The 14,135-nt window shown below is 41.1% G+C and overlaps 1 protein-coding gene across 1 annotated transcript in view; it reads right to left on the reverse strand.

The window, feature by feature from the left end:
• Nucleotides 1-487: 487 nt before the first annotated feature.
• NREP (neuronal regeneration related protein) overlaps nucleotides 488-14,135 on the reverse strand; it is a 59,695-nt gene continuing 46,047 nt past the window's right edge. The window contains exons 4-5 of the mRNA XM_025203530.1: nucleotides 10,585-10,662; nucleotides 488-2,214 (exon numbers count right to left, since the gene is read on the reverse strand). Of these exons, the coding sequence (XP_025059315.1) occupies nucleotides 2,089-2,214; nucleotides 10,585-10,662 (204 nt within the window). The 3' untranslated portion in view covers nucleotides 488-2,088. The remainder of the gene's footprint in view (nucleotides 2,215-10,584; nucleotides 10,663-14,135) is intronic.

Consider the following 14,135-nt stretch of genomic DNA (forward strand, 5'->3'; position numbering starts at 1 on the left):
AGCTGAACTTGTTTCAGTTCCAGCAATAACAAATGTCTGGCCTGTTGAGAGAATAGTTTCTTCTATTGCTGGTTAACCTAAAAGTTCCAAGTACCATACCAGGGCACTGGACAGATGGAAACTAAAATAAATGGTTTTCGGTCATTTTGAATTTGTGTTGCTCTTTGTTTTTGCTCCTGAAATGTACTTACACAAACTAGTGCAATCAGGTTGTTTCAACTGGCAGTGCCTTTAGATTGGGCATTCACTAGCTCCTTACTGCCATGCCGCTTTCCACCGCAGGTCCAAAGAGACCCCAATCCATGAGTGGCTGTCATTTTCTCAGTTCAGCCTCATTCTTCATATAATGACAGCTATCATTTAGTACATAACCATTCTAACAGGATTGTTCACATGCCTAGATACTTCCGAAATAAACTGTTCCAACAAGTCACTTGAAAGACTGGTACAAAAATATAACAATGAAGAAACACAAAGACATCATTGCTACCCTTAGAGCTTGCATATTTATTGAACAAATCCTACTAAAATAGCTAAAATACATTGGGTACTTGTAGTGCATTATTAAAGATCACATTGTTACAAAAGCCTGCATTTTCAGCAGTACACAACTGCACCTATACATAAATGCCACAACTGCTGAATACTGTTTCTTGCTCTATATACAGCACAGTTGATGTATCTAATCTATCAGAAAAGAAAATATACAGGAAAGGGAATACAGGGCATGGATGGAGGGAGAAACCCAAGAAATGCAGTGCATGCATTGGTATTAACAGTCAAAAGCGAAAACAGTTCAGAACAAGGCCTGCCCTGTAAAAGGAAGAGCTAAAAGACAGAGTTATATAAAAAATTAAGGTGGGCTTTCAGACTGTGTCTAACACAACAACATTCCATGAGTAGATGATACTGCTTTTTTGTGTGTGTGTGTGTGTGTGTGTGTGTGTGTGTGTGTGTGTGTGTGTGTGTGTGTGTATTTCCCTGGGAGCAACTACAAAAGTGTAAGAGCCACATGTTGACAATAGTGTGGAAATAGGCTCTTTGCTTTTTACAATTTTCTCCTTCTGAAGTTGGAGGAAACAATTAGCTGTTCTGTTCCTAACATATCACCTATGTTATTGATTTTAAGAGGACATTAAAACGTGCCTCTGTTTTCAAAAAAGCCTTTTAGAAAAGACAAAATGTAAGAGATTTCCAAAGACCCCTGGAAAATTATTGCTCATTTTTCTCCAAGTTAGGTGGACAGGATACAGAAAGGAGATTTTAAGTAAATTACAGTTTTGTGACTGCTCCCACTACAACTGCATATTTGTGAGTGTACCCTGATAAGGAATAGGTTCCTCTCTTTTACTCTATTAGTAGTTACTCACCTACAGCACTGAATAAGAAAGCCACACTGAAGACACAAGGAAACAAGTCAGTCCAATCTAAAGAACAACATTCAGGAAAACAAAGTACCAACACCTTCTCAGAACATGGAAATAAAAAATAACTCCATCAGAGCTACCTTGCCAAGGAGCATGTTTAAAGTCCAAAATAGCACCATTCATCAGTGTCTCAAATCCTGTGGCAGCATCACAATCACTTACCACAAGGAAACCATGAGTTTCATACTACTTCTATACATCAAAAGAGTACATGGATAAAATATAGAGATATACAGACAATTGATGAAAATAAACTACTAGGCTTGTTACATCTAAATGAAAAAAGGGGGACTCTCAGCCTCTGCAAGAAGCAGTTAGGAATGATGGAAATGGAGAGGCAGCTGTTTACCAGTTGCATGTGAGCAGTGGAGTTTGAGTAGTGGAAGACATTGCTGTAGTCGAACCAGGCCTGAAGGCCCACCTGTAATGTTTTGTAAACATGGATTCACAGTGTGAAATTCTGAGAGCTTTCTCTTGAGTCAGAATGTTAAAAACTAGTTTTATAATACACATTTGTCCACTGTAATTCTCTAAAGCAAGGCTCAGAGTCCCATAGTTTCTTCTTACACTTGATGATTTACACAGAAACAATTCCCGATATATGACACCATGACCTCATCAAACCCATACACCATATGTAATACAAATGGAGGAATTATGATTAAAAGGAGTAGAGGTAATTGATTTTGGTGAAATGGTGTCCATAGTCATTTGGTGGAATCAGGAACAAAGCTTCAGTCTCCTTGTTCTTCTTGCGATTTACTTCTTTCGGGATAAGAAGATACCCCTGCACAGGAAGGGAAAAAAATTAGCTGTGCTTCTACAAAACCAGTTCAATGAATTCCACTCCCCCTCCTATGTCCTTAGACTTATGGTATTGTAAAGTGTAGCTAACACAATAAACAGTTTATTCAACTGTAAATATTAGTTCCATAGGAGAGACTGGATTGTTTAAGAACTGCACAGAAGTCTTGGGGATTTGTATTTAAAAAAAAAATGTATTTTTAGCTGAGTCAGTGTCTCCTACAGCTCAGGTGACTAAGTTTACAAAAAATACATCTAGTGGCCAAACTGGGAAGCTTTGCTACTGCCTGGAACATATAAAGAAGCATACCACTTGAGCTGGAGCTTAGGTAGGGCTTATGCTTTAAGCTACAAGTCTCCCCTCAGTTCACCATTCTGCCTAAGAAATGTGGATACTACACTTCAAAAATGGTTCTACCTCGCTCCAAAATACCCACCCAATTCTTTGGTCCAGTTTTAAAGCAGGTCTGTTTCCTCCCCACCCATCTCTGGAGCAACTCTTAATCCTGTAAGTATATGTTAGGAGCAGTCCTTTGCCTTTCCAACTTCAGGAATTGCAAACAACCCATCCTGCATACAGGACTATAAAGGGATGGAGAGGTAACTTCTTGAACCTATCTATCACACACATACACCTCTGCAAGAGTCAGCAGCCATCTAGGCCTGAATCTGTACAAGCAACTGTTTAGCATATGAACTCATATTTACATAAACTGTGTTTGCTAGATGGCTAATTACCTGAGTTGCATATATAAACAACTAAAATGTGTTTAAAAAAATCATGAAGGCAAAACTTGGTACCACAAATTTATGGATTTGGTTGTTACTCAAAAAGAAAATAATTTAGTGTTTTCACACCAAGTGCCTCTTTATGGCAAGCTGTTTCCTGACACCAGACATTTTTTTAAAAATGGAAGCCAGGAGCACAGAAAATTAAGGTTAAAAATTCCGTCCATCTATGAAATGTTTGTAGGGGGAGTGATAACCCCAGGCTCCATTTTATTGTTACATCTGCTGTAGTATATAAAAACATTGAGTTATAAAAGATCACTTTGTTATTGTAGCATGCCTTTTAGTGCTTAGGACTCTCAAGCAAGGCAGCAGCACCCTGGGGTGCCTTGTGCACCTTTTTACAGGTTCTGCAGGGTGCCATGCAATGTTAGCACTGTTAGGTGTGCAAACTTGATTCACAAGATAAATCCAGACATTTCAAATAGGCATCCCAAGTATTAAAACATTCTGATCCACTGTCATCTTTATAAGTTGTTTGCAATATAAGAATTGCTCTATTATTTTTCTGTAGTCAAAGAAAAGAAAAGTGACCTGACTTTACAAGTCTACCGAAGGGTAACTTAAGTCTAAAAAGGTTGAGAACCACTGCATCAAGTGTCTTTCCCTGCACTGCTTCAATGAAAAGAACATTTATCCTTCTCTCACTGGCCCAGTAAATGGTAACGTAACATCCTGTCACTGAGTCCGTGCTATTAAAATAGTGCAATGTTAGTGATATTATTTTGGCTGATTCCCATTAACCACAGCACACAATATTTAAAATACCCCAAGGGCCCAGGTACCAATTCACTAAAGCCTTTTCAAATGTGCTTAAGAGTCTATCCCTACTTAGCAAAGCATTTAAGCATTTGCTTAACCCCGGATGAAGATCTCAAAGCTAAGCATGTGCTTAACTGTTTCATTGAACAGAAATACCTTGCCAAATTGGGCCCTTAAACTGTAAGCGACATAAAATTACTAACATGCCATAGAATCAGTCATAGAGAAGTAGGGCTGGAAGGGATCTCCAGAGATCATCTAGTCCAAACCTTCCCCTGAGGTAGAATCATCCCTATCCAAACCAATCCATACAACCACGATCTAAACTCTACATAAGACTACCCTCAACCCTGACACAGAGACCTAACACCCTAACCTCCCACAGGTAAAGCAGGGGAACCACAACAACCAATGACAATGTTTTAGAAGCAGGACAATATATACTCAAGAGGTCCTGGGCAGAAAGCCATACCCCCACTTCAGAAAGTGGCAAAAACCCTCCCACAGTCCATACCAATCTGACCATGGGGTAAAATTCCCTCCTGAACAGAGATATGGCCAGTCTGATCCTGGGGCAGAAACCTCTGGCTTTGCTCCTAGCAGGAGAATCAGCACACCCCAACTGAAGTCCCCAGCCTTAGCTTTAGCCACCACTCAATGCCTCTGGGAAGGCTTAAAATCATCCTGACACATACAGCAGGAAAAAAGGGGGAGGCAGGAGCAACCAGCAAAGCCCAGAAGCATGGAAAATACCCATGGTAGAAAATGCCATCCTTTCATGGAAGAAAAAAACAGTAATTATTAATTGTTGGAAATGATCAAAAAAGCTGTTCTGTTTTGTTTGCGTTTTTAGAAAGAGATCATAAGTAGAAGCATGAGCCATCTCAATTAGGAAAATGATCAGCCAAAAGAGTATTACAAAATAACATAGCATTTTCGGAAGTTTTCATAAGAAATCAAAGTCATTGTTAGTATAAAATGACTTTTTTTTTTAATTCAGTCTTTTTGACAAGAAAAGTATAAAATTCAGGAATCATAAAGAATCACCATAAAGAATCTCCAGAAACAGAATAAGCTCTCACACACGTCTCATGAGCTGAAAATGTACTATTGTGAGCTGATTTTTTTTCCTGGCCTCAAAGGCAACAAAACTGTAATTTATATCAGATTTTCCGTATTAAATGTATTCAGTTGATCTGAAAACTCAGCTATTCCATTACTTTCTCACTGTCTCAATTCAGACTGGAACCCAGCAACAGGCTAAATTCTGCTTTACAACTCCCATAAGCACACACCCAAAGCAATAGTCAGCAATATCCTCAAGTCTTTATTCAAGGGCAAGAAGACCGACTTTGGCTGCAGGAGAATAAAGGACTCTGAATGTATGAAAAGCCCTTGCTAGGGAGCAGCAGAACCTGCATGTGGGAGGGACTGGGATCATGAGCAAATGTATCTGACTGCATCAAGGGGAGAAATATTGAGCAGGGGCTCATGTTAGGTCATACGCTGGGAGCAAGTATATAGACACTCCACAGCTCTGCGGAAGGAAATACACCCATTTTCTCTTCTTGATTATACAGACTGGCTACTTAGGTATGACAAAGAAAGAATTCTTTCCTGTCCCTGCTAAAACAAAACAGGAGTTTTGTCTAAGAACTTCAGAATTAAGCTCTTCTCGTTGAGGTCCAGTGACTACACAATCTCTTAATAGAAAACTCAGTTGCTTCACGAATGTTTTTGCTTTAAAACAAAACAAAACAAAACACTAATTTGTTACTTGTTGATCATTACAGGATATGGGGGGGAAAAAAAAAAAAAACCTACAAACTTACACATGCAAACACGCACATACACAAACCAAAGGACTGGGCAAGTTTCCAAAAGCATTGTGTTGAGCAGTTCCTTTTCAGCTGTGAAAACAATCTCAGTCCTGAATTTCTGCCATACAATCATAAGATAAAAAATCCCATGTGACCTTTCTGGGTCTGGAAATATGTTCCCTTTATTAAATATATCCCTTTATACTTGCTTGTTGCATGAGAAAAAATATCTTTTAATCTGAAATCAGGAGCTCAAAAACTGTTCATTATTGTGTCAATATTTTAGGCTGTTTAGGATTGCTTAAGAATCCACAAAACTGTTCAACTGAAGGCCTCAGCACTTTCCCCAAATTATTTTGACTAATTTTATAAACCTGATGAAAGAATTAGATTCTGAACATACTGTTTCAGATAAATGTGATACTTTGAAGGATGTCAGAGTGTAAGCGTCTAATACTAGGCTTAGTTTTGAAACAATTATCAAAAATAAATTGGTGATGGTCCGAAATATTTATTCTCCAGGTATATGCAAATTACCTTTGAACCACTTACTGATGCAAATATACCCAAATGAAAAAGCTGGAATCCAAATCAAGCCAAGAAGTTACAATGCAGTATTTCTGTCCATCTCAGAATCCATTAGCCATTTGGTTATTATTTTTAGGCCTGGGTAAAATGATGAAATATCTCCAGATTGCAAGAAGCTTGGAATAACTCTACTCCTTCACACATCCATGTGCACTGCTGTGTTGTTCCTTTACTGACCCACTTATAGTTTCAACCTTGGGCTGCAGAAGCAACTTGGTATAAAGGTGGATGCTGATCCAGGAAAATCTTAATGGCAAGAGTTACCAACCTGGACAGTGGGAATGCTAGGGCTGTGCAAATTTTCGCCGAGTGTTTAGTTTTGAAGCTGTTTTGATGCGTTTCGAGCTCGAAACAGCAAAAACAAAATGAAACAAAAAGCATCGAAACAGCTTTGAAACGAAATGAGGGCACTCGAAGCAGCCCAGTGGTGGGAGGCAGGGGAGATCCAGGGCTGCACTCCGAGCAGCTCCGTAGCCCCATGTAGCTCAGCCCTGGCTCTCCTCGCCTCCCACCGCCGGGCTGCGCTCCATGGGGCTGGTGGAGCTGATCGGAGTACAGCCCTGGCTCTGCCCACTTCCCACCACTGGGCTGCGTTCTGAGTGGCATCGCAGCCCCATGAAGCTCAGCCCAGCAGCGGGAGGCAGAGCACTCCCCGCCTCCTGCCGCTGGGCTGCTCTCTGTGGGGCTGGCAGAGTCAAGTCGGAGCACAGCCCCAGCTCTGCCCACACCCCCACCAACACTCTCCCACTTCTGGGCTAAGCTCCATGGGGCTGGCAGAGCCAGTCGTAGCACAGCTCGGTGGCAGGAGGCAGGGAGAGCTGGGGTTGCACTCCACCTCCCACCACCAGGCTGAGCTCCATGGAGCCTGGTGCTGGGCATGGGCTGTGCCCAGCACCAGTCCCAGGCAGGAGTGGCAGCCTCCCGTCATCTGGCACAGATCCGGGGGCCCGCACCCCCAGAAGGAGTCCAGCACAGGCCCACAGCCCTCCCAGGGGTGCGAGCCCCAGGATCCACAGGCCTAACAGGAGGCTGCCACTGCCGGCAAGTATGAATTTTGCTTTCAAGACTTTGAGGTGCAGTTTCCGAGAAACCTCCACACCCATCTCCTTGAAACTTGGCAGGCTTCATGCCCTCAGAAGGGACTACCATCCCTGCAATTTGCATCCGAAACAGGCAACAATGACAACATTTTAGGCATTTTCATGATTCCCCGTTATAGCCTACGGGTGAAATGTCGAAATGGGCCAAAACAGCACAACAGTTTCAACTAAACGAAATGGGACGGTGCTTCGAAACGAAACAAAACACTCTGTCCCTTCGAAACCGCAAAAGGGACATCAAAACGAAACAATGGTGTTTTGCATAGCCCTAGTGAGTACCCCCACTTAGTGATCTAAGTGTAATGTGATCTTTGTGTAATGTAGTGTAATGTTTTTTCTATTAGGGCCCTGGCAGACTTTACATTTGTTGCAGGCTATATAGGAGTTTTCTGCAGCACATCATAACTAGGGACCTACCTAAATTGCAGTGGAAGTTTGCAGCACAGCAGCACCTTTAATCTCACTCTTCTCTTGGCCACCACCCCCCTGCACACACGCCCCCTCCTCCCAGCTGAGTGACCGAGAGGCAATTAATACCACAGTTCTGTCTCAGCCACTCTGCAGCAGGGGAGAATGCGCAGCAAGAAGAGCAAAATTAAGAGAGCCACAGCACCATGAACCTCCACCACAATTGAGGTAGGTCCCTAATCATAATATACCAGAAATTGATCCGCCACAAAGATAGTGGATCCAAAACAGAGAAGTTATTGTTTCAAAGACCAACTTTTTTGTCTTGTCAGGACAAATTTAACATATGACCAGATCACAAGCCATGCCCCCCCACACCTCTCCCACAGTGCTCTGCTCCCCTTCTAAGGGAGGGCAGGTGACTCCATGACAGATCATCAGCAAGCTGTCAGTGTGGCTTGCTGGCTGTCCTGTCCCCATTGCCCCTGGCAGCAACAGGGACAGGGCTACTGTGACAGTAACAAGGACTGCCTGGGTGGGAAAACCACTGTTCCTGCATTTTCAGCAAGCCCAACAGCTGAGAACTTTAAAGGGCTCCAGAGCAGCCTAGATCTTAAATCAGCTGAGCAGGCAACCATGTCAGTGAGCCCCTCTAGCTCACTGACAGGCTACCCTGGGGCAAAAGGAGACAAGTATTAAAGAGCAAGCCTTTGTGGCAACTTTGTTGTGCCCCAGCCAGGGAGCATGGACCATGTGGCCGCTTGTAGCACTTTATTTTTTGTAGTTACAAACTTAGTAGCACTATAAAAATAATATCTCTGTCAGGATCCTCAGAGGTCTATGCAACTATAGAATTCATTTCATATAAATGTGACCAAGCTATGAAAAAGCAGTACTTCTTGCAATAGCCACCCCTTAACCTAGCATTGCTACTGGCCTACTTGGCTGAACTTTGAAAGTATTCTGAATGCCAGTAATGATAATACTCCCATACATGCTACTTTAGAAACTCTGCAAGCTCACATATAAAGACAATCTGCAAATCTCATAAGTGGACCGGAAGTCTATGTATGTTAAATGAACAAGTTAATACAAAACAAGCTAGTATGTGACATTGCAGAGCATTAGCTACTCTGCTAACTGCCCATGTGCACACTCTTATACTGCATTAAATGCAAGATATCCCATTTTATTCATTTCATTCTTATTCAACAATTTGCATTTACCACAGGATAAGAATGGAAGTAAGCACTTACCACAGAATAAACACTGTGCTGTAAATATGCACTCTAGTTTACTCCACGGTAAACGGTTTTTATGCCGGCATCAACACATGCAGGTGTTACAGTGCAGTAAAACTGTGTGTGGACTGACTTGGGACTAAAGTTAATCTACTACTGAATTCAGACCTAAGTGAGTCCACAAACAAGGGTTACTGTGCAGTAGCACATCTACATTTGCCTTAGTGCACAGTAACTACTTGGGGTATAAATTTGCTAACTGCATCATCAAGCCAGCATAAGTCACCATAGTTACTGTGCAGTATGGGTACACTTGTATAGACACGCACCCATACATACTACACAGTAATTTTTGGTTACTGCACACATGTAGGCGTCCCCAAAAATTGCTCGTGCCACTATACCTTAAATAGAAGTTTCAAATTTCCTTATAAAAAAAGCATGGAAAACATACTATTAACCAGATGGGACAGCAACATTTTGTTCACAGGAATTCTCTGTCTCGATAGTAATAGAAACATAATAAAAACAGTTTTCCATTTTCTCTCCTCTTTGCTTACTTGCCAATTTTGCTGCCAGATTTTGAGTCATTAACAAAGAAGAATATGGAAATGAAACTATGCTCAGTGGTTTTTGAATAACTCCTTTATTTTACTACTCAAATTTCATGTCCAATTTGGGGTTTATCAAATCAGTAATGACGACAAAGACAAATCATTTAAAATCGTCAGATATACCATATATTCTGCGTTTGTGTTAACAATATTTGTACTGTCAAACATGACTGATGTGCCTTTAATTACACTGTGCAGTTGTCACGGAGGCAGGTAAGACATGAACACAAAAATCTGAAAGAAATAAAAAAAAAAAATGTTTCTCCTTTTACTATAGTTTAGGAACCCTTCAAACTGTTGCCTCTTTCTTTATATTGTTGAAGTAGTATTGCCAACACCAAGCATTCAAAACTCATGAGTCAAGCCCCAAAAAACCACAAGACTGGCCTAAAATACATGAGCGCTTGAAAACTAATAAATGTGGGGTTCTTTTGCCTTCTGAAGCTACTAAGGTACATGTTTTCAAGCTTTTCTTTGGCAACTCTGAGGGAAAAACACTTTTATTTTTAAATGAAATCTGAGATTCCCATGTAACTGCCTGACTCAGGGTCCTTGAGGCTTTAAGAAAACTAGTGAGCATATGATGAAACTTGTGAGATAGTCAAATCACATGATTTTACTTTTTAAGGCAATCATAAAATAAATGTAATGAACATTCAGTCTTTATTTTATATACAACTCTCAATCTTAGGGCATGGGCTAAAGAAGCAAGCTACTGCAAGGTAGCTTGGGTGTGAGCTTACTGTTCATCAGCTACTCCAGGGGTGGCCAACCTGTAGCATGATTGCCACAAGAGGAATGGGTTGCTTATGCGTTTAACTTACAGCAGAGCAGGGAGGGGGCAGGCCGCACAGCAGCAGACAGGATAGGAAGCAGAGCACCAGATTGGGCAGAGGAAGCAGATCAGAGTGGCGGAGGAAGTTCACGCTCTACCTTATCTCACAGCAACTTCTTTGGGTAGCCATATCCTTAGTGAAGTGCTTGTTACATTAAAGAAAACTAGTTAAGTGTAATTATGTAATTAATTTTACCTTAGGAAATCCTCCATCTCCTTGGCTGGTTGGAAAGAGTTTCTGGTTAACCCAAATTGTTAACCTTGGCTGATAAACCTGTAGCAACACAAATATATAACATTTCTTATAAAGGAGAGATGCTATGCAATCACGGTGTTTTAGAGCAGCCTTCTTTCATTCAGCAAAGCTCAACTGCAGTCCAGTTTTTGCTCCAGAAACGGAATGAGATTCTATTGTTATTTACACCACCACCAATCTGTGGAGTTATCCTCATCATGTTAATCTAGGATAACCATGGAAGCAGGACCAAGCACAAGGGTACATTAAATATATACAGGGTATTACTTTGCATGGGTGTTCCATTTTGGTCAACCCAGCAGTATTCCTTGAGGGGAGGGAAGAATAGGGAGAGAATGGAGACACTAAAACATATGACAGCCTTACTTTCAACATGGTTTGATTGATATCTGAATAAAGAAACATGCACATTAGCCTCTTGCCAATGAAAAAAATAAAGCATAATCCATTATACAGCAATTGGTACACCTTCCCTCTCCATAGCTGAAGAAAAGAATTCCAGGGAGAAGGCTAGCTAGTATTTTGTAGTCACACATTTAAGACCATTTCTGTAAAATAGGTTTTGATGTACCTTAAAAGAAATTATCAGTTTTTGAGGATTTTTTTTTAAAAGAAACTTCTCTATAGAAAATTCTGAACTCTGATGGAAAGTAGGAGAGGGAGAAGGCATCAGCCCTTGGGAACCAAAGAAACTTAAACTGGCAGGAATAAATGCCAAAGTGCAGTTTCAGAAACTACTGCTTTTGGGACTGTTAGATGTTGATATTTCCTATTTTACAGTTCTCACTCAGGACAGAACACTGTCTCCCCATTTACAAATTCTCCATTTCTGCCCACCTCTCCCCTGCTCTCAGCTAGTTCCTAGGTATTACTGTTATATATAAAAAAAATAAGATAGAGTCTATTCCCAATCCAAGGCACCTCTTCACTCCTACAGACTTTCTCATTTGAACTCTGAACTAATGGGACAATCGTATAAAATCTGATCAAAATTAAATCATTCAGATGTTATGCAATGTATTATATCCCATGTGTCTTTTTCCAGAACAGAGATTATCTTTCCAGGAAATGTTTTGGAATTTATATATGCAATGATATACTATGACAGAGGTAAAAGCTATGATAGGCAATCAGTTTCTATTAAATTTATATAGAACCACAAAGCTGCCCCTATGTACGGACAGTATGTGTCATGCCCTCTTTCTTTAGTTTTCAAATCCTCCTGTTCTTTTACAATGTCATTCTCAGAGGACTTGCAGAGCCATGACTGACATTCTGCAAAAGGAAGAACTGGGATGGCCAACTCCCATTTTTGTACTCTTGCAGATTACCTTCTATGTCCATCACCATGTACATTTGGCCCTCCAAAAGCCATCAAACACTCCAGAAAGACTATTCAAGGAGGGTCATTACATTTCTTGATAGCTGAAGACACACAGTAGAAATACAACTTCAGCAGTCCTTTAAAAATGCACTGCCTATTACGGTTTACTGCTTTTAGAGTTAACCGATCAGGAATAGCTATAGTTCAGAGTCAATTAGTTTAAATTTTGGAGACTAAAGGAATTCTGATTTAACAAAAGGACATGCGATAAACCTGGGGTTGGGAACTGGGATAGTGTATGCATACACACACACAGACACACATACAAACACACACACACAGTGCCCTCTGTATCTATGTTCATTAGCCTGCCTGATATACAGCATGCATGATTTCATTGGCTCCGGTTTGGGGGTGGAGTGGGGACAGCCTGCACTGTACTGTGGCATGCTTGTGGGCACTGCTGGGAATCACAGCAAGTTTATCTTGCAGATACAGATAAAACGCAATTGACATCAGCAACAAATTTAGCCCTGATCACCTATTTAACATCAGGTGCATTTTAAAACTAAGAAAGAATGCTATTATTTTATAGGCTCACACATCTGAGATTATTAGGGTGTGGACAAAGGTAGCATCTGAAACATTTCTGAGCTTAACAGGTTGGAAAATTACTCAAAACAGTATAATTTCAACCATGGGGAATATATACAACCCTGCGGTGCCCCCTGCCTACAATGCTTCAAAATCTCTAGCCAGGAAATGCTACAGGAGACTGCAGTGACCTACAGTTCCATCCTTCTGTCCGCAAACAGGATAGGGGAATGGAGCTGTCATTGCCATTCCACAACTCCCCACCCCTCAGCAGGGAGACTGCGAGGAGGAAGGAGTGAAGCTAATGCATCAATGCCCTATCCTGCTCTCCAGCAAGAACCCAACAGTGTCCCAAGTGCTAAAGTGGTGTCTCGGACCTGGCAGCGATGCCATGAGGGGACCCAGAAGAGCACTCCAAGTGCTCTGGGACCCTGCAGTGGCAGCCAAGGACCCCGCAGCAGTGTCCCAAGTGCTGGGGTCCTGAGAGTGGCTAGTCAGCCTGTCCACTCTGCAAAGCTTTCCGCTCCTCTCTGGTGGAGTGGGGGAAAAGAAGGCAGAAAGTGGAGTACTGTGAGATTCCTGGAGGACCTATGAACAGATGTAAAAAAAAAAATGACACTTCAAAAACAGCAGCTCATGTCAAGAGGTACAGTTCTGGAGTGCTTCAGCTGCTTTCGAAATGTTTCAAAGGGCACATATGTCTGTATAGCTGGCCCTCTATAGTGATTAAAGGTGCCTGAAATGCTTTGAGTTATGTCTGTCCATAGCCTTACAGTAAACAGTAGAATCACATACTCATTAGAGACATTTTCAACATATGCTTTAGAAACACTTTCCTCTAAAATTCTGAGCTTCTGCAAAGTGTGAAGGAAGAGAGGCTTTTAAGCACAGAACCTGCCATAATAAAACTCCCTACCAGTTGTCACAGCCAAACCGCACTGTCTACTGGTGAAAGCATCAAGTTGAGTTGCATGTGCTACATTTTAGTCTTTGGTTTTCTGTACACTCTTGACCAAATCCCTGAATACTGCTTCAATTTTTGCAAAATGGGGCTAACTAGTTGTCTTGTGAGGAACGATCAATGCATTTTAAAGTTGGCTGCTTGCAATCTTCTAGTAGAAAGCACTATTTAAGCACCAGGCACTAGTATTAAGCTAGTATAGATTTTATCTGATGCTTTTGTTATTCATGAAAATCTTAAAACTACATTCATTTTTTAAAGTATTATAAAGATAATTCTCCAGGTTGTTGCAGCATCTCCCATCAATTCAAGATAATGTGGGTATGAATTCTCATGCTATGTTTTACTTTGCTGTACAGACGAAACTCTTTGTGTAGAGAAGTATGCAAGACTAGCTCACCTTTTTATCAAAGGAGTTGCCCAAATCATAAGGTACATACTCATACATTTATCCAGGCATAATGTAAGCACAAGTCAATTGATTACAATATTACTCACCACTGAAAATGTTAGCTTTGAATTCTTTCTAGCATCATTTGGTAAAACTTTGGAGTTAAGTTCCAAATTAACCTTTGGAACACATTAGCATTAAGGGTAGCAGCTCAGCAAGAT

Source organism: Alligator sinensis, unplaced genomic scaffold (genome assembly GCF_000455745.1).
Source record: "Alligator sinensis unplaced genomic scaffold, ASM45574v1 scaffold30_1, whole genome shotgun sequence".
Classification (NCBI taxonomy): Eukaryota; Metazoa; Chordata; order Crocodylia; family Alligatoridae; genus Alligator; species Alligator sinensis.